General features: G+C 51.0%; 1 protein-coding gene across 5 annotated transcripts in view; it reads left to right on the top strand.

Annotated features, from left to right (window-relative positions):
* FBXW11 (F-box and WD repeat domain containing 11) overlaps window positions 1-16,736 on the top strand; it is a 98,035-nt gene that overhangs the window by 68,344 nt on the left and 12,955 nt on the right. For all 5 annotated transcript variants that reach the window (XM_037127919.2, XM_037127920.2, XM_037127922.2 and 2 more), the window contains 5 exons: window positions 47-233; window positions 1,098-1,188; window positions 8,248-8,385; window positions 12,948-13,066; window positions 14,819-15,068. In XM_037127919.2, the coding sequence (XP_036983814.1) occupies window positions 47-233; window positions 1,098-1,188; window positions 8,248-8,385; window positions 12,948-13,066; window positions 14,819-15,068 (785 nt within the window). The remainder of the gene's footprint in view (window positions 1-46; window positions 234-1,097; window positions 1,189-8,247; window positions 8,386-12,947; window positions 13,067-14,818; window positions 15,069-16,736) is intronic.

Below are 16,736 nucleotides of genomic sequence, written 5' to 3' on the forward strand. Positions count from 1 at the left end.
AGGTCGTGTCCCTTCCCATCCCGTCACTGCCTCTTCTGTTTTGCAGAGCAAGGCCTAGATCACATAGCAGAGAACATTCTTTCCTACCTGGACGCCAGGTCTCTGTGTGCGGCGGAGCTGGTGTGCAAAGAATGGCAGCGAGTGATCTCCGAAGGGATGCTGTGGAAGAAGCTGATCGAGCGGATGGTGCGCACGGACCCCCTGTGGAAGGGGCTTTCGGAAAGAAGAGGGTGGTGAGTACCGGGCCCGCGGGTTCCCTAGGTCACGGAGTGTCTTTGACCTAGGGTCGCTTTGACGACCGAAGGAGGCTGCTGTACTTGCGAAATGCGTTGGCCTATTTCGAATGAGCAGAAAAGGGGTTGGGGGAGGGTGGAGTTAAAGCTGGAAGAACGTTTCCTTCTGAAGTGTGCATTTTCTTTATATGTATTAAATGCTAGGAAGTATTGGATTATTTGAGTGGTTTGGCTTCTCAAAGCTGTGTGTTCATGCTTTTTCTTGCACATTCTCCTTAAGTGATAATAGCATTGCCAAGGGATAGATGAGGAGAAAGAGACCGGGAAAAGCAGACAGTGCCCTTTCACTGTCTCTGGTTGTTCTGGTTGTTGCTGGTTGAAGGCAGTGGGTAGCACAGCAGGCAGCTTGCTCGGGTTTTTTTAGAGAAAACCCACGAACTTAAACGTGGTTCTGTGGCTCTGGACTCGTCAGCAGCCCTGCCCAGACAGAGGCCAGAGACCGGTGGCAGCGGTGTGAGCCAGGGCGGCTGTGTTTTCTTCCCGGGGGACTTGGGTGGCACCAGGGTCGGTTTCCCCAGAGCCACAGTAGCACTTCCCAGTCAAACCGGAGAAGGAAAGAAAGGCTGGGTTATTGTGCGCTCAGTATCCCGAAGGTGAGAGGGCAGGACTGCGTCGGGCTGGGCACCGGTGCAGACGCCTCTGACATGTTCAGACCCAGCCGGCCTGCCTCTCACCTGCTCCGAGTTACAGCTCAGTGCACGTCGGGAGACTTAAATGACACAAGGTCTTCGAGAGCGCCCCGTTCAAATGGAACTCACCCCTTTCTGTGCAAAAACCTAATGTGTGTGTGTTTTTATTTGCCAGGGACCAGTACCTGTTTAAGAACAGACCTACAGACGGCCCTCCCAATTCGTTTTATAGGTCGTTATACCCAAAGATCATCCAGGATATAGAGGTAACTTTATGATTTATCTTTTTTATGAGCCCTTCGTCTCCCATTCTCACCTCCTTAGGTTGCCTTGGTGTTCTGTTGATTGGAAATCATGGAACAAATCATTTTTCTTTCCAAGTTGAACTCTTGGAGTGAACGTGTCCTCATCGGTGAATAACCGGAAGCTCTTCAGGACACGTCACGTCTGTTTGTAAAAAGTGACCTAACGTTCCTCAGTCACGAAGTGCTTCTGCAGGGCTGCCATAATGAAAACCTTCATCCAAAACCAACGCTCCCTCCTAATTTGATAAAATTGCCAAAGTCCAAGGCCCAGCGTGTTAGGCAGACAGTTTTATGTTTTTGAGCCGAGTCTAACGACTGAAGAAGGCACGGTCTCAGCTTCCTCTGTAAATTTCCCATATTTTTTCATAAAAATGACTCAACTGTGATTGTAGGCAATAATTAAGTGGGTTTTACAGAGCAAATTACGCTTCTGGACCACTTTGGGTGTGAGTGTAACTGCACCGGACCAGCAAAACTCTGTAAACCTGGCGAGGACTGTCGGAGGTGTTTGATGCCACGCGTGGTTCTAATTGGTGCCGTTTTACGGTTTAGCCCTTTGCCTTGAACCGGGAAAGACACGCACAGGCAGTTCTCATTAACTCTTTCACATGTGTTCTTGGCAGGTCCCGGTTGCTTCACTGTTTCCTCCTTGGCAGAAAAATGCAGGCTTCTCTGGGCAGTGCGGTATCACCCGTAAAGTTATACTCGGTTCCCACACGTGAAGTAATCCTCTCCCCCAGGTGATAGACATAAAAGTTACTGTGCCAGAATTCATTAACGGAGAAACGTGCACTTTGGGGAGAGTACCCCCCTCCCTCTCAGAGGCAGATGTGAACTAATGGAGTCACTTGGTCACCAGTAAATCTGAGTGGGACTGGAATATCATTATGTGAAGCACAAACCCTTGTCTTCAGTGTCCAGCCCCCCAAAATGCACTGTTAAAGTCACCTGTTAGAGAGGCTTAAATAATTTCGAACTGCCGCCGGACGAGGCGTAAAGCGTGGGAATTAATTGATCCATTGGCGATGCTTAGAACAAACGGCTCCTGCAGCGTTAGTGGCTGGGGCAGAGTGTTAATGCGAATCTTAGGTCGGTGTGTGTTCCAGGGAGAGGGGCTCGTAACCCTAGACAGTTAGTTACACTCAGACGCCGCTTCTCCATTCCTCTTAGCGACTTTCTGCTACTTCGTTCTTTACGAAGTAGCTCCAAGTTTCCTTGAATAACATAGTAAATCCTTTATCATGAGAGGGATGTTTAAAACCAATCGCTGATAAACAGGAGTTTGTGCAGGACTTTGGTCGGGTTGACAGTTGGGTGACGTGGAGAGTACTGATCTAATTGACAGTGTGAACTTCATAGTCTGTGGTGTGGCGTCATGTGACACCAGCTACCATACCTATTTCCTTGGGCCGGAAGAGTGTTTTTAAGTCAGCAGTGGAGGCAGATGTGAGGGAAACAGGGCGGGGGGGGGGGGGACCCTGTTTGACACGAAACCTCTGCACCCTGGTGGTCTGCCCAGTGGTCCTTAAGGTGCAGTTTGGAAACCCGCCAGTCGGCCACAAGGGTCCCCTCCGGGTTTTTGTGGGCTGGACCTCTTAGGGCAAGCGGTACTGTTTTATGCTTGGGTCTGTTCACTAGTCGTAATACTAACAAAAGTAATGGACCGTGTACAGAGCATTGACTTGTGCTAGATACTTTGTTAAGCACTTATGATCCGTTTTCTTGCTTAACACTCCTGAAAGGAGGGTCATGTTCTTACTGAAACTGAGGAAGCTGGGAGTCCACAAGGTTCGGGAGCTCCCCCAAGATCCAGCGGCTAGTAAGTAGCAGAGTCTGCGATCCACCTTACATTCTTCTGCACTTCGTACCTCTGTTCTTTACCTCTGTTTTGGGAGGATGTTTAATTCTGTTTAGGGTGGACACACAGGTAGAGACTTTCGTCTGTGATCCTGGCTTGAACCAGTGAGAGGCTCAGGGGCTTGGCTCTTGTCCATGTGGCAGATGGGAAACCCCCATAAGCAGAATATAATGGTTACAAGTACCTTCAACGCAAGGTATTTGTAACTGTTTTACTTGTAACAGGATGATTGCATTTAATTCCTACAAGGTACAGATCCCCTTCTGTAATAAAACGAAACCGAGACTAAGAGAGTTTTAGAACTTGCTATATAGTTTTGTAGGAGAGATGGGATTTTAACTGAGGTCTGGCGAGCTGTGGGCTCAGTATTGTCATTTTCAAACTGGAAAACTCAAGAAGTGAAGGAGAAAGGTGCGTGTTGTTGTACTCCTACAGCTTCAAGATGAAGCCCTCTTTCTCTGGGCGTGAGAGTGCTCAGTGCCCTTGACTGTCCGCTGTAAAAAGGCTGTGAGTTAAGATAGGGCTGGTTGGTCTTGGCTTTCGTCCAGTTACGGGACGGGGGGTGCTCTGAGGACTTTAGTGGAGCACATTGCCGACAGATGCGTTGTACCCTGAATGTCACATGAAGTTGGGGCCCCTCCCGCGTGTCCCCCCACAGCTGCAGTGTCCCTTTTCCCCGTGTACTTTGCAGGGCTGCCAGTTTGTGACGCCTGTTTTCCTTTTCTCCTGCTCTTCCCTGACAGCTCTGGTTTCCGTGCTGGCTTCTGTTCTCCAGCCATTCCCAGGTTTGATGTTCTGAGGAGATGACCTTGCCCTTGTCCTTCCATGTTGACCCACCAGAAGTTAGCTGATTTTTAAGGAGAAACTTGAGAACCTGGCTTGGTGGGCCAGCCCGTATGATTCAGGAAAGAAGGATGTGAGAAGTGAAGCCTGGGGAGAATAGATAAGAATTCTTAGCTTTCTGAGAGCAAAGGTTTCGCTCTCAGGGGTGTTCTGGCCACAGAGGGTCAGGGGGGCAGGAGGGGTGCCTCTGAATGGAGAGGGTGTTCCTGGGGAGCCTGGGGCCCGTTCCTAAAGAAGCAGCTCTGTTTCCTTCACCAGCCAGAGTCGTAATTATTGGTGCTCATCATCAGCAGGGTTATTATTAATGGTGAGCTTACTAATAGATACTTTGCTCCGGAAATTTAACTTAATCCTCAAATTGTCAAAGCTGAGATGGTCGGTCGAAGGCCCCTGCTCTTTCCACTCCGCCAGGCCTGTCCGAGTCCCGGTGTCCTGCGTGGGGACGTGTCCCTGTCGCTGTCTCAGTGGTGGCAGCCCTGTGCACCAGGCCTCTCCCTCCTCTTCCTCATGGAGCGAAGCCCGTGAAGCGCTGTCCTTGGAATGGACTGCTGGCGAAGTCGTGGTGTGTCGCGTCGCACCTTTCAACAAACCGCATTTTGTTTGGGGAGAGAGGGGAGCTTTTTTGTGGTCTGCAGACTTGATATTAACGTCGTCCCGACCAGAGATGGGGAAACTTGCCCACCCACCCAGTTGTGTTTAGCTTCTAAAAACAATGTTATCCCTGCTCACTCAGACATCTGTTTTCACTCTGTCGCCAATTTAAATGCCGCTGTGTACTGTGTATCGTGGCCTCTTTCCCAGTATTTTGAAAATTTGCACAGGGTAAGGGGATTTTACAAGTTTCAAAAACACGAGTACTCCCTACAGTAGCCACTCGCCGTGATGTCCAGGTGAAAGGGCAGGTGCCTGCATCGCTGCCCAGGTGCACCCATGGGTCCCCTGTCTGCCCGCTGCTGAAGACGGGAGTTGGATCGCCTTAGAGGGCTGCTCCCCTTCCTGGGTGGGGCTGGCGTGGGGCTTCCAGCATTAAATGTCAGCCTGGACCCAGACAGCCACTCCTGGCGGTTTGGTGGGGGGTGGGGTTGGAGCAGACTCCTTTTAGCCCGTGTTCTGCACGGACACCGACCGTGGAGGAGAGTCACCGCTGCCGTTCACACTGTGACGGAGCTTCCCTGCCGCCCCCTGCGTCACTGTGTGGTCCTCACCGCCGCTTTGAGGAGGCAGGAGGGGTTCCTTCCCCCGTTTTCACAGAGGGGCCAACGGCAGCTCCAGCGGCCAGGCCATTTTCCGGAGCTGCTGATTGACCTGGGCGTTTTCTGCCACAGCGGGCCGCCCTCTGTCTCTGAGGGTCTCGTTTTTCTAAAAAAGGCCTGGCCCACCAGCATCCTAGTAGGCACTGAGGGCGCCCGGTAAGGTGGTGCGGAGCACTTAGGGCAGATGGCAGGAAGTGCCACTCTGTCCTGTGGGTGGCCTTGTGCATGGGGGGCGGTAGGAAGTAGTCAGGGGCGGTGTGCCGCAAAGTCGTCCACTCCCTGGTCCGGGTTACTGTCGTTTTCCTGGCGCTTTGAAGCAGACTAGCCTTGTTTGGGGATTAGGGAACCTAATAATTTCTGAAACAGCCCTAAGTGGGACTTCCTATAATGATCCATCAAGGATTATTTGGCAAACTTCTTTTAAAATTTAGATGCATGTATTGGAAAATTAGGTCCGTTCTAAGTGCCAAGAAGCTAAGCCGTTCCGCAGCTCCCATTCGACTTGGAAGGAGAGGCCGTTGCCTGCGGAGCTTTTGACAGACTGCGGGCTGCGTCGGGCTCTGGGGTGCAGGCGGTGCGCGCTGCAGGCGGAGAGCAGCAGGGCTCCGCCGTGCGCGCCGGGCAGTGCTGCCTGCCCGGATGTGGGCCGGCCATGCGGCCTCACCCAGGCGCCGCAGCTGCGTGGCCTTGGGTGCACTAAAGGACAGCCAGGTCACCCAGGCTTAGAGAACATGATACACGGGGCAGGGGAGCGTAACACTTGGGTGTTCTTGGTACGAGGAGCCTTCTACTCCCTCTTAAAAAAATTGTTTTAAACTCCCATGGGATGGTAAATGTGCCTTTTCTGTTCATTGACATATAGATTAACAGCAACTTACCAATTCAGTAATATTGTAAAAATAATTGTGTATGTGTTAAAACTAAGAATGGCTATATGAATTTTAAAAATAACACCTGGTATGTGTTTTTCTGTGTGTGTGAGAGAGACAGACAGATGGACATGTTACGTGTGCCCCTTTGGAATGTTTGGGGTTTCTGTGGAGACCTGCATCCCGCAGCAGCTCTGAGCCCCAGGAGGTGCAGCCCGGCCCTGGTGGCCATTGCTAAGAGTCGTTGGCCACAAGTAAGACCTGTTACCAACGCGCCTGCCTCCTGAGTCAGCATCTTCCGGTGTGCTTCAGCACGCCGAGTCTCATTCACACCTGAAAATGCAGTTTCTTTGACTCCAGGCGCTGAGTTCAGTTTAACAAGCGAACCAGCCTGCCCTGAGAGCATTGGCAGAGGTCAGGTGGAATGACGTGCTTTGGGCATGTGCTCTTAGGTTTGACATTCGACAAACTCACCCGCAGAGACGCTGCTGGCTCTGAGGCTGACCTGGTAGCAGGTGGGCAGGCGAGTGTTTCCTTGCACCCGCTGAGCCCAGGGAACGGGTGATCTGCACTCTGCCGAGGCTGCCTGTGCTAAGGACTGAGGCCGCAAGTGGTCAGGCATCTTCCTTTTTAGGTGTATGTGTATCGGTCTGTCCAATCTTCCATTTCCTTTTCTGTAAAATGAGGACAGTAAATTGGCTTCAAGAGTTGTGATGCTTAAATTAGCTGTAAAATACATGGAATGTGTAGTGTGGTGTTACGGGAACATAGTAGTACCCAGCACGTGATGCTCAGTGCGCTTTAGCAATCGGGAGCGCACGGAAGCCTGCTGCCTTCACAAGAAGAGGAAATGCAGTCTGTTAGATGTGAGCAGAGCCAGTATTTTAGTGCTTATCATGAATGAAAGTGAGATTTATCTCCTTTCTCCGGCAAAGCAACTAATTACACTTTTAGCTGCTCAGAGCTTCTGAGAGCTAATCTTTTAAACTATATCCCGAAGTCAGGTGTAGCCAGTTATTCTGGTCCCCGATCCTCAAGGATCAGGACTTTGCACTGTAGTTGCTCTTAGTAGAAACTTTGTGGTCTTTTGATCCTGAAAATCCCCTCTACCCACTACCAAAGGTTAGGGCTTCCAGCGCCCTGGGTGTGGCCCACTTCTGCTCTCGTGCCCCTCTGCCCTGCATCTCCCCGAGGCCGGCAGCACTGATGACTTTGTAATCACTCATTTGGCACTTACATTGTATCTGCCATTGTTGCTGGGCTTCTCAGGTTCCGTGTTCGCTGTCTCAACAGCTAAGACTATACTTCTTTATAGACGCTGCATAGCTCAGTGGGAAAAGCATGGACTCAGAGTCAGGAAGAGCTGGGTGTGACTTCCAGCTCATCCAAGTACTGGTTTTGTGGGCTCAGGCAAATGAAACTCCTTCCTTGTTTGAAAAAGGGAAGTAATAAGAATTTCCTCCCAAGGTCATTTAACCAAATAAACGTGTCTGGAGCATGTCTAGTCCCAGACACCGCGGCTGGATAGTGGAGCAGTGCCCCTGCAAGCAACATGTGTCCGGTCGCTCGTCCCGTGCCCGGGGCCCGGCCCGGCTGGGAGCTGGGAGGCGCTAGCGTGTCGGCAGGTGTTGCGTGAGTGACACAAGAATGAGAACCCAGGGCGGAAGGGCAGCGTTCTTACTCCAGAGGACCTCTGGTCTGGTGGAAGGGCAAGAACAGAATACGTGTGTGTGCTGTAGAGCTCGGCCTGTGGTAATTGTTCAGTATCATTTCTCAGTGATCAAGACAATACTTTGGATGGGTACACAGATTCTCGGTATAGGCTTAATTTTGTTAGGAGGGGGTCTTCCGCCAAATGTTTTCATTGGCATTAGAGAGTGACCCAGTGAGGTACTATTTATTTGTATGTTTTTGGATGCAAATGGCATTCTTGAAACAAACGGAGTTCTGTCAAGGCCATTTTTCCTCAAACCCAACCCACACTCATTGGAAATCCTGTGCGGGTTGCCAGAAGGGCAGGGAGTGTTCGAGGAAAAACACTGGTGGGCGAATGCGTTCCTCGGAAAGAGCGTGGTTCCCACCCACGGACCGTTGCGTGAACCGAGTCGGGGCATCAGGGCCCTGCCGTTTCTGGAAGCAGCGCCAGAGTCTGAAGGTTGGTTCCCAGAAACTCACTCGCTGCCTCCTTCCTCCCCAGACCATAGAATCTAACTGGCGGTGCGGGCGGCACAACTTGCAGCGGATCCAGTGCCGCTCGGAGAACAGCAAAGGCGTCTACTGTCTGCAGTACGACGACGAGAAGATCATCAGCGGGCTGCGGGACAACTCCATCAAGGTGAGCGGCCCGTGCACGGGTCAGACGCCGGCTCGGTCTGCCGGTCCCTCCCGAGGGGTCAGCGCTCCGCGTGGCTCTGAGGAGCGGGAGGCGGAGCGGCTTCCTTCCCTGACACCAGGCCCCTGGCGGGTCTCACTTCCTACCCTTCTCTGAGCGCCTTGGCGTTTACACTCTGTATTCAGGGCGCGCAGGAAAAATGTTTCCGTGGGCTCTTGGTTACTTCGTTTGCTGGTGAAAGCGTTGCTAATTTGCCTGTAAATCAAAGTCATTACCTTTTAGGGCTCCTGAGAAAGGCTCCGATGCCAACGGGCAAGAGTGCTAGAGCAATTCAGATTGCTTTTCAGTAGTCGATCAACTAGATTATTTCTGTGCTTAATGCTTGGCAGCTGATCTGACAGATACTGTTTTACATCGTTTATAACTTATTTGCTCATTTAAGAAAACATTGTAGGGTGGTTTTTTTTTATTATAATTTACATATGGGAAAATTTCCTTATTTTGGTGAGAAGCTCGCTTGAGTTTTGACAAGCACAAAAAACCATGTAAGTGTAACAGTACTCAGGGCACAGAAGAGTGTGGTAGTCCCCCGAAGTCCCCTCACCCAGCGCCTTTGTGTCCCATTCTTCCTGCTCTTTTGCCTGGGCCCTCGCCACCCCTGAGCTTTGTCCCTGTGATTTTGCCGTTTTGAAAATACCCGGTAAGTGGACTCCCGCGGTATGGAACCTTTTGAGTCTGGTTTCTCATACGTTAGTACGTTTGCATTTCATCTGTGTTGCTGCGTTTACAAATAGTCAGTTCTTTTTACTGCTGGGTAACGGTTCATTTTATGGGTGTGCTCATCCACTTAACTGCTGAAGGACATTTGTGTTCCTTGTTTTTCACAGTTATGAGTAAAGTCACTATGAACATGTGTGCACGTTTCTGTGAGGGCGTAAGTTTTTGGTTCATCTGAGTAGAAACCTAGGATAAGGTTACAGACCTGTGGGGTAAGCGTACATCCGAACTTGCCAAGAAACTGCTGTTCTGCAGAGCGGCAGCACCGTTGCTCCCCCCCTGCAATGCGTGCAGGCCCTTTGTTCTGCCTCCTTGTCCGGCCGTGGTGTTCTCAGTGTCTTTGTATCAGCAGTTCTGATAGGTACGGAGACACGCCTCATTGTATTTCCCCAACGGCCGACGATAATGTGTGTCTTTTACTTATTGGCGCCTATTTACCATCAGCATAGTCATCGGTAAAGTTTCTATTCAAATGTTTTATCTATTTTTTGAATGGGATTTTCAGTTTCATATTGAGTTTTGAGAGTTCTTTATATATTCTGCACGCAAGTCCTTTGTTTAATGTGTTTTGCAAATGTTGTCTTCTCATCAGGGACTTGTCTTTTCATTTTCTTAATAGTAGACTTTAATTTTGGTGAAATCAAATCTCAATTTTTAAAAAATAAATCATGTTCTTCATGTTATAGCTAAGACTTTTGCTGAGCTTTTTAAATCTGTAAATTTATGTCTTTCAGTCACCAAACTTCAGACGTTTCTGGTGCTTACTTTTTCAAGCAGTTTTTCTTCACCAGTAGCTTCTGTTTCTTTGCTGAGAATGTCTCTTCATTCCCATCTGGCATGTTTGTCTGCACTTCCTGGGGAGGATTTGCAGAAACTGCTCTGAAGCCTTGACCTTGACAACGCCGGGGTCACCTCTGGCTTGTTATGTGTTATCGAGTCTCTTCTCCTGAGAATTGGCCTCCGTGTTCAGGAGGGTTGGATTGTACCTTGGGCATTATGAGTGTCACGTGGTGGAGATGAAGGACCTGTTATAACTTCCTAGAGAAGTTGTGTGGGTGTGGTTTGAAGCAGGCCATTAATCTACTTGTGTTCAGAACACAAGTTCTGTTGGGACTTCGGCAGAGGGAGCTGGGGAGGGGTTCTGACCTTTTCCCTGCTTTTCAGAGCCTTTGCCTTCTACTCTGGGTCTGTCTGGAGCTTGCAGGCCTCAGAACCGGGTCCGAGGCTTCAGCAGCAACTTCAAAGTCGGTTCACTGTGTATAGCCTCTGCCACACCGGCTCAGTGTGCCTGGGTGTGCGCAGTTCACATCCAGTGCTTGCGGGCATTCACACAGAATAACGGGATTCTTTCTGTCCAGATCTTTTCTCTTGGGTTTTCCTTAAGTCTCTCCTGCCCTTGGGAGTCCTTTTTTCCCTTTTCTTCCAGCCAGAAAAAATGGGGTTTCTCTTAGAACCTCGTCACCTGTGCCGCTGCTCTGCGGTGGCGCATCTGCATGGCTGGAACCTGTCCTGGGGTCACAGCCAGGCCAGAAGGGGGGTGGTGTGGGGTCCTCCCATGTTCTCTGGCCCCCAGGGACCCCTTTCCCCAGCCTTCTGTCCCGGAAGATTAGTTTCTCTCGGGATTTCAATAGCCGCTGGCTCCCTGTGCAGCGCCCCTGCCCAGACCCAGCTTTGGGCCGAAGCCGCCACAGAAAGAAATGCAGAAACAAGCAGACAGAATGGCGGACTCGCCCCACGCGGCTCACTTTTCAAGCTTTCGCTCCTCACCGCGGTCCACTCACTCCCTTCCTCCTGCCCCTCCCCTCGTCCTCAGCCTGTTGCTCTTGTATTTTTTCTCAAGTTTTTAGTTATAATCAACTGAGAAGATAGTTTGTAGTAGGCTTTGTCCATCTTGGCCCTGTTCTCTATATTGTTTTAATTTGGGTGAGTTAAAGGGTATTTTTGTTTGTTTTTCATATATATATATATATATACACACACATACACACATACATTAAATACATGAAAAGCGGAATTATAGTAAATCAGACAGCTTACGGCAAAAAGCACTCTGAATGAAAGCATATGAAGGAAGTGTTTCTCTTGTTTTCTGTGTTTGGCGGTGGATGTGAATCTAGCAAATGTTCATTTGAAGGGTAATTCCCTTCAAAGAAGTTCAGAAAACACTGCTATCTCCTTAGAAACTCACAGGGTGCAGGAGGAAGAGGCTCTGAGAAGGCCTGTGTCGGAGAGGCCTGTGTCTCCTGGCTTCCGAAACTGCTACGGAACTCTTACGTCTGTGTCCCAGTTGCCGATTACCCTGCCACGTGGCCACAGGTCTGCCCTGGAAAGGTTACCATTTAGTGTTGGCAGTTCTCCTTTAAGAACTAGATGGGAATGGCTCATGAGGACCTCGTGGGAGTGTAGGCTGGCCATGGGCTTGCATCTCATTTACACTGGATGTGTTTCTAAAGAATTCTGTTTGCAGGGGCGCACCCATGTTTAAATTCAGCTCACGCTAGATTTGTGAGACAGAGAACAGCAGAGAGAGGCGTCAGCCAGATCTCTAGATCCAGCCGTCATTCTGGTGGTCGGAAACCTTTCTGCTTTATTCTGCACTAGGCCTTGATCACTAGTCAGTTCTTCAAAGTCACGGTGGGTCCAAAGTTAAAAGCAAGCCTTGCTGTGTCGTTGAAAGTCACGTGAACGCCTGTAGCACTTCGCCGCGCCATGGCCGTTCGCAGCAAGCCTTAGGGACGCTGCAAATTGTGGTGTTATTTTGTAAGGAAAGAAACAGGCCCACGGAATACTTTTTTAATTGTCCAAAAGAAGTGAGAAAAAGAGCATTCAGGGTACAAAATCAGCTCTTACTAACTTTTTATTAGCTTTTAGTATATTTGTTTTTTTTAAACTTACATAGTGGTTCTGTCATTACAGACAAATTTTATTATGATTTTTTAAAAAGATTTTTAAAAATTTATTTTTAGAGAGCGGGAGAAAGAGAGAAACACAGTGTGTGGTTGCCTCTCGTGTGCCCCCTACTGGGGGCCTGGCCCGCAACCCAGGCATGTGTCCTGCCTGGGAATCGAATCGGCAGCCCTTTGGTTCACAGCCCGGTGCTCAGTCCACACCAGCCAGGGCTATAGTGATTTTTTAGAAACACAACTCTAATAAAGTATTTTCTCATTAAAAACCTCATAGTTTATATTGAAATTTTTCCTGAAAATTTTGAATATTTTTGTAAACATAAGAGGTTAAGGGGTACACATTTTTTAAAGGCTCTTTTTTTTTTTTAAGATTTTATTTATTTATCTTTAGAGGGGAAGGGAAGGAGAGAGGGAGAGAAACATCAATGTATGGTTGCCTTTCGTGCATCCCCTGCTGAGAAGTGGCCTGCAGGGAACCGGCCTGCAACCCCGGCATGTGCCCTGACTGGGAATCGAACCGCGATTGTCTGGTTCGCAGGCCCGCGCTCAATCCACTGAGCTACACCAGCCAGGGCTAAAGGCTCTTAATAGATACAGTCATGTTGTTTTCCAGAGGGTGCACCAACTCTTCACAGAGTTTATTTTTAAATGCCCCTTACAAGGCCGTTAAGTACGAGTCCAGTAAACTGAAGAGTGCATCTGTTCTGGAAGTCATTCCCGTTCCCTCTGCCCTCCTGTCCTTCTCCACCTGTTTGGCGTTTAACTCTCTTAATACCGTGACAGGTTGGTTTTCTCTTACGACGCAGAAAACGGGGCCGAGCCAGACCATTGATCAGCACATGACGTGCTGACTTGTGTTCGTGGTTTGTCTTGTCTCAACAGATTTGGGACAAAAGCAGCTTGGAGTGTTTGAAAGTGTTAACAGGGCACACCGGCTCTGTCCTCTGTCTCCAGTATGACGAGCGTGTCATTGTGACTGGCTCTTCAGACTCCACAGTGAGGTGAGTGATCTGGCTTCGGGGGTCTGAACTTGGCCCCCCACGAGGAGGTGACATTCACACCACCTTCTCCGAGGGTGGTTTTGTGCGCTGCAGTTCAGAACCACTTCGGGTGTAGGCACATCTGAGCCAAGTGGGTGGGAAAGCTCCCCTCCGTTCAGCGGGACCTGCTCCTGTGGCCGGCCGTACAGTGTAGCGATGGCAACGTGCCCACCTCCAAAGGCGCAGGCCTGGTGGAGGCTGGCCTCCTCCCGCTCCAGAGCAGGGAGGCAGAGGCGGGTGTTCCACAGCGAGGCGTGTGGGCAGTCACCCGAACACGCTGAAGAGTCAGGAGCAGTGTGTGGGGAGCCCTTGGAGGCGCTGAGTGCTGGGGGTTCTGCAGACTGTCATCAGATTGGATTCTCACATCAATCAGCCTTGCCAAGTGGGTAGATGGTGTCTCCCTTGTTACAGGTGTATAAGGAAGCCAGGACCAGAAAGCTTAAGTAATTTGCTCAAATTGTTAGGTTTGAACTCTGAGTTCATATCAGTCAAGACTATCTTCATGTTACGTAGCCTTTCCAGTCACGGAGACACTAGTTTTCAGACGCCACCCCTGGGACAGAGTGGTGACATGGGGAATGGCCCCGTTCCCTAGCAGAAGGGAAGCGGGGCCTGCTGGGGCCACGCCCACACCCCCAGGATGAGGACACAGGCCCCCCACCACCACAGCTGGCTCTGGTTTGGGCATGGGGAGGAGCGCGTCAGGGCCAGGCGTCGTGCGGTGGTGCCTCAGCTGGACTGCTGGGGGCGTAGGGAGAGCATGGCGTCCGGAGGGGAAGGGGTGGGTTCACAGGCACCCCTGGGGGACAGAGGGGTCGCCAGCCTGCCCAGTGTCCTCTCCCTGGCCCAGCACTTCCCAGCCCCTCCTTCTGCCCAGATCACGTCTCAGCCTGAGGAGCTGTGTCTGTCCTCCTCTCTGTCACCTTGGTGATGCTCTAGGTCACCTTGTTTTCGGAGGGGACTGGGGTTGCAGGGAAGCTGTGACACGGAGGACTGTCTCTAAGCACCCCGTGGTGCGTGGGTGAGCTGGTTGGGAGACACTGGCTTCGTCACAACACAGTTGGGCGAAGAGGTGGGTGTGGGAAATAACGAGACGTCGTGGCCTAGTGGTTCATGGATTCAGGGGCCTGTCCCAGGTGAAAAGGGACCGTAAGCTCGGGACTGTCATCAGTTCTCCAGCCGCCAAGCCGCCTGTCCCCCATTGTCTCACACTCACTGCAAAGCCCGCTCACTCACAGAATCTTTTTTTTTTTTGCCAATAACATAAGCCTGCAAACATAGTCCATGGACACCTGGCTATTAAATGAACCCGAACCTGAACCAAACTTGGCCTTCTTTTTTGAAGCATTTCTCAGCAAATAGAGCAATTGCTCCTTTAAACTTGTACTTAGATGTCAGGCCCCAGTCGCCAGATGCAAGTCCAGTCCGCACCTCCCCAGCCTACTCCGAACGGGTCCAGCCCCGGCTGGGGTGGGCTGAGCACCGGCCTGCGAACCAAGAGGTCGCCAGTTGGGGGCGTGCGAGAGGCAGGCGATGGATGTATCTCGCACACATGGATATTTCTCTCCCTTTCTCCTTCCCTTCCCCCTCTCTAATAATAAAGAAATAAAAATCTTATTTAAAAAAAGAGAGAAAGAAAGGGCCCAGAAAAGACGGGCACCGCGGTCTTTCCCGGCCGTCTGGTGACTCGGCGTCGTGCTCTCTGCTCCCTAGAGTCTGGGATGTGAACACGGGCGAGGTCCTGAACACGCTGATCCACCACAACGAGGCCGTCCTGCACCTGCGCTTCAGCAACGGCCTGATGGTGACCTGTTCCAAGGACCGCTCCATTGCCGTGTGGGACATGGCTTCCGCCACCGACATCACTTTGCGGCGCGTCTTGGTCGGCCACCGTGCTGCTGTCAACGTGGTAGACTTTGATGACAAGTACATCGTGTCTGCCTCTGGTGACAGGACCATCAAGGTGAGTGTGTCTGCTTCCTCCTGTCCCTTTAGAAGGGAGAGAAAACTCGAGTGGCTTCTGCCAACCCGGCACTTCTCCATTCGCGCTTAGGAGCCCTTGACAACATGCCGCTTCACGTGCTTCTGGAGTTACGGGCACGGGAGAAGGAAAGGGCCTTGGGACCGGGATGCAGAGCAGTCAGTCCTCTGTGTCGGGAGGTCACACTGGCAACGACCTCTACAAGGGGAAGAGAACTAAGCTATTGCACGGGTCCCGCGTGCTCGGAGCTTTTCCGATGCCACCTTGCGCCTCCCTCCTGGTGCTCTGTCCAGTAGGTGTTGCCTGCTGTGTACGGGCCTGGCCCAGAGAGTGGAGACCTCACTGGAGACCTCACTGGAGACCTCACAGCCAGCTAGTGGCAGAGCGGAGATTCGATGGTTCACCTTGTTTTGAGAGCCCGTCGTGCCACAGACCCTGGGCTGGGTGCTAGATCTGTGGCACCCAGCAGCCCATCTCCCGTCTCAGAAACTCCGCACGTGGCCGGCCGCAGCCAGGTGGCCTGCAGTGTCTGTAGCTTCCGGTGACCCCCAGGGTGCGGTAAATGCAGTTCTGATTCCAGTGTCCATTCAGTTTGTAGACTTCTGGCTTTCTTAAGTTTTTATAGCAGCTTTATATTTCACGTACCAGTAAGATTCCGCATTTTAAAGCACACAGTTCCCAGTCTCGCGCACCCATAGCCAGCTCCGGCACGGTTTTAGTCCCCCTCCGAAGAGCTGCTTATCCTTCAGTCAGTCCGTTTGCCTCCCTTGTCCCTGGCCGTCCCTGCTCTACGTTTGGTTTGTGGACTTGCTGCTTCTGGGCGTTTCGTATAAATGGAATCAGACAACCTGTTTGCTGTGTTTGCGGTCCTCCCGTGGACACGGCCGCAGGGAGTAGGGCTTCCCTTCCCCTGGTGACCGCGTGCAGTCCAGCGGGCGTGTGCACCGAGTTCTGTTCGCCCCTCACCAGCCACTGGGCCTTCTGTGCGTGCGCCTGTCGTCTTTTACGAATGCCGCTGCCGTAAACGTGGTGTGGGCACATGTTTGGAGTTCTCCTGGACGGCAGCTCTCTGTTTAATCTTTTGCCAAACTGTTTCGCAAAGTGGCTGTGCCAGTTCGTAATCCCACCAGCAATGTATGAATGCTTGGGCTTGGCTCAAAAAACCCTTTTTATGACACACTAGGCGTCGTTCTAGTTGTCACCCCAGACGTCACAGACTGGGTGGCCTGGATGCTGAGCATAATCCACTCACCACTCAGCCACACCAGTTGGTACAAGACCAGCCAGTGCCTGGAAGTCAGGAGGGTCTGGGCCTTAACGAGCTGTGGCGTCCTGTCGGCCTGGAAGGTTTTTCCACATCCTCGTCAACACTTGTTACTGTCTTTTCTATCGCGGCCGTCCTCGCGGGCGTGCCGTGGTGTTTCTGTGATTTTGCTTTTCATCTCCCTGATGACTAATGACGTTGAGCGTCTTTTTATGTGCTTATTGGCCATTTTTATGTGGGAGAGACTCTTAAGTGTTTTGCTCATTTAACGAACTGAATTATTTGTCTTTTTATTGTCTAGTTGCACACATAAAGTTCTTTATGTGTTCTGATTATAGGGTCCTTATCAGATAATTATTTGCAAATGTTTTCTTTCGTCTTGTGGG

This window comes from Artibeus jamaicensis, unplaced genomic scaffold (assembly GCF_021234435.1).
Source record: "Artibeus jamaicensis isolate MK-2021 breed Jamaican fruit bat unplaced genomic scaffold, CSHL_Jam_final scaffold_3151, whole genome shotgun sequence".
Taxonomy (NCBI): Eukaryota; Metazoa; Chordata; class Mammalia; order Chiroptera; family Phyllostomidae; genus Artibeus; species Artibeus jamaicensis.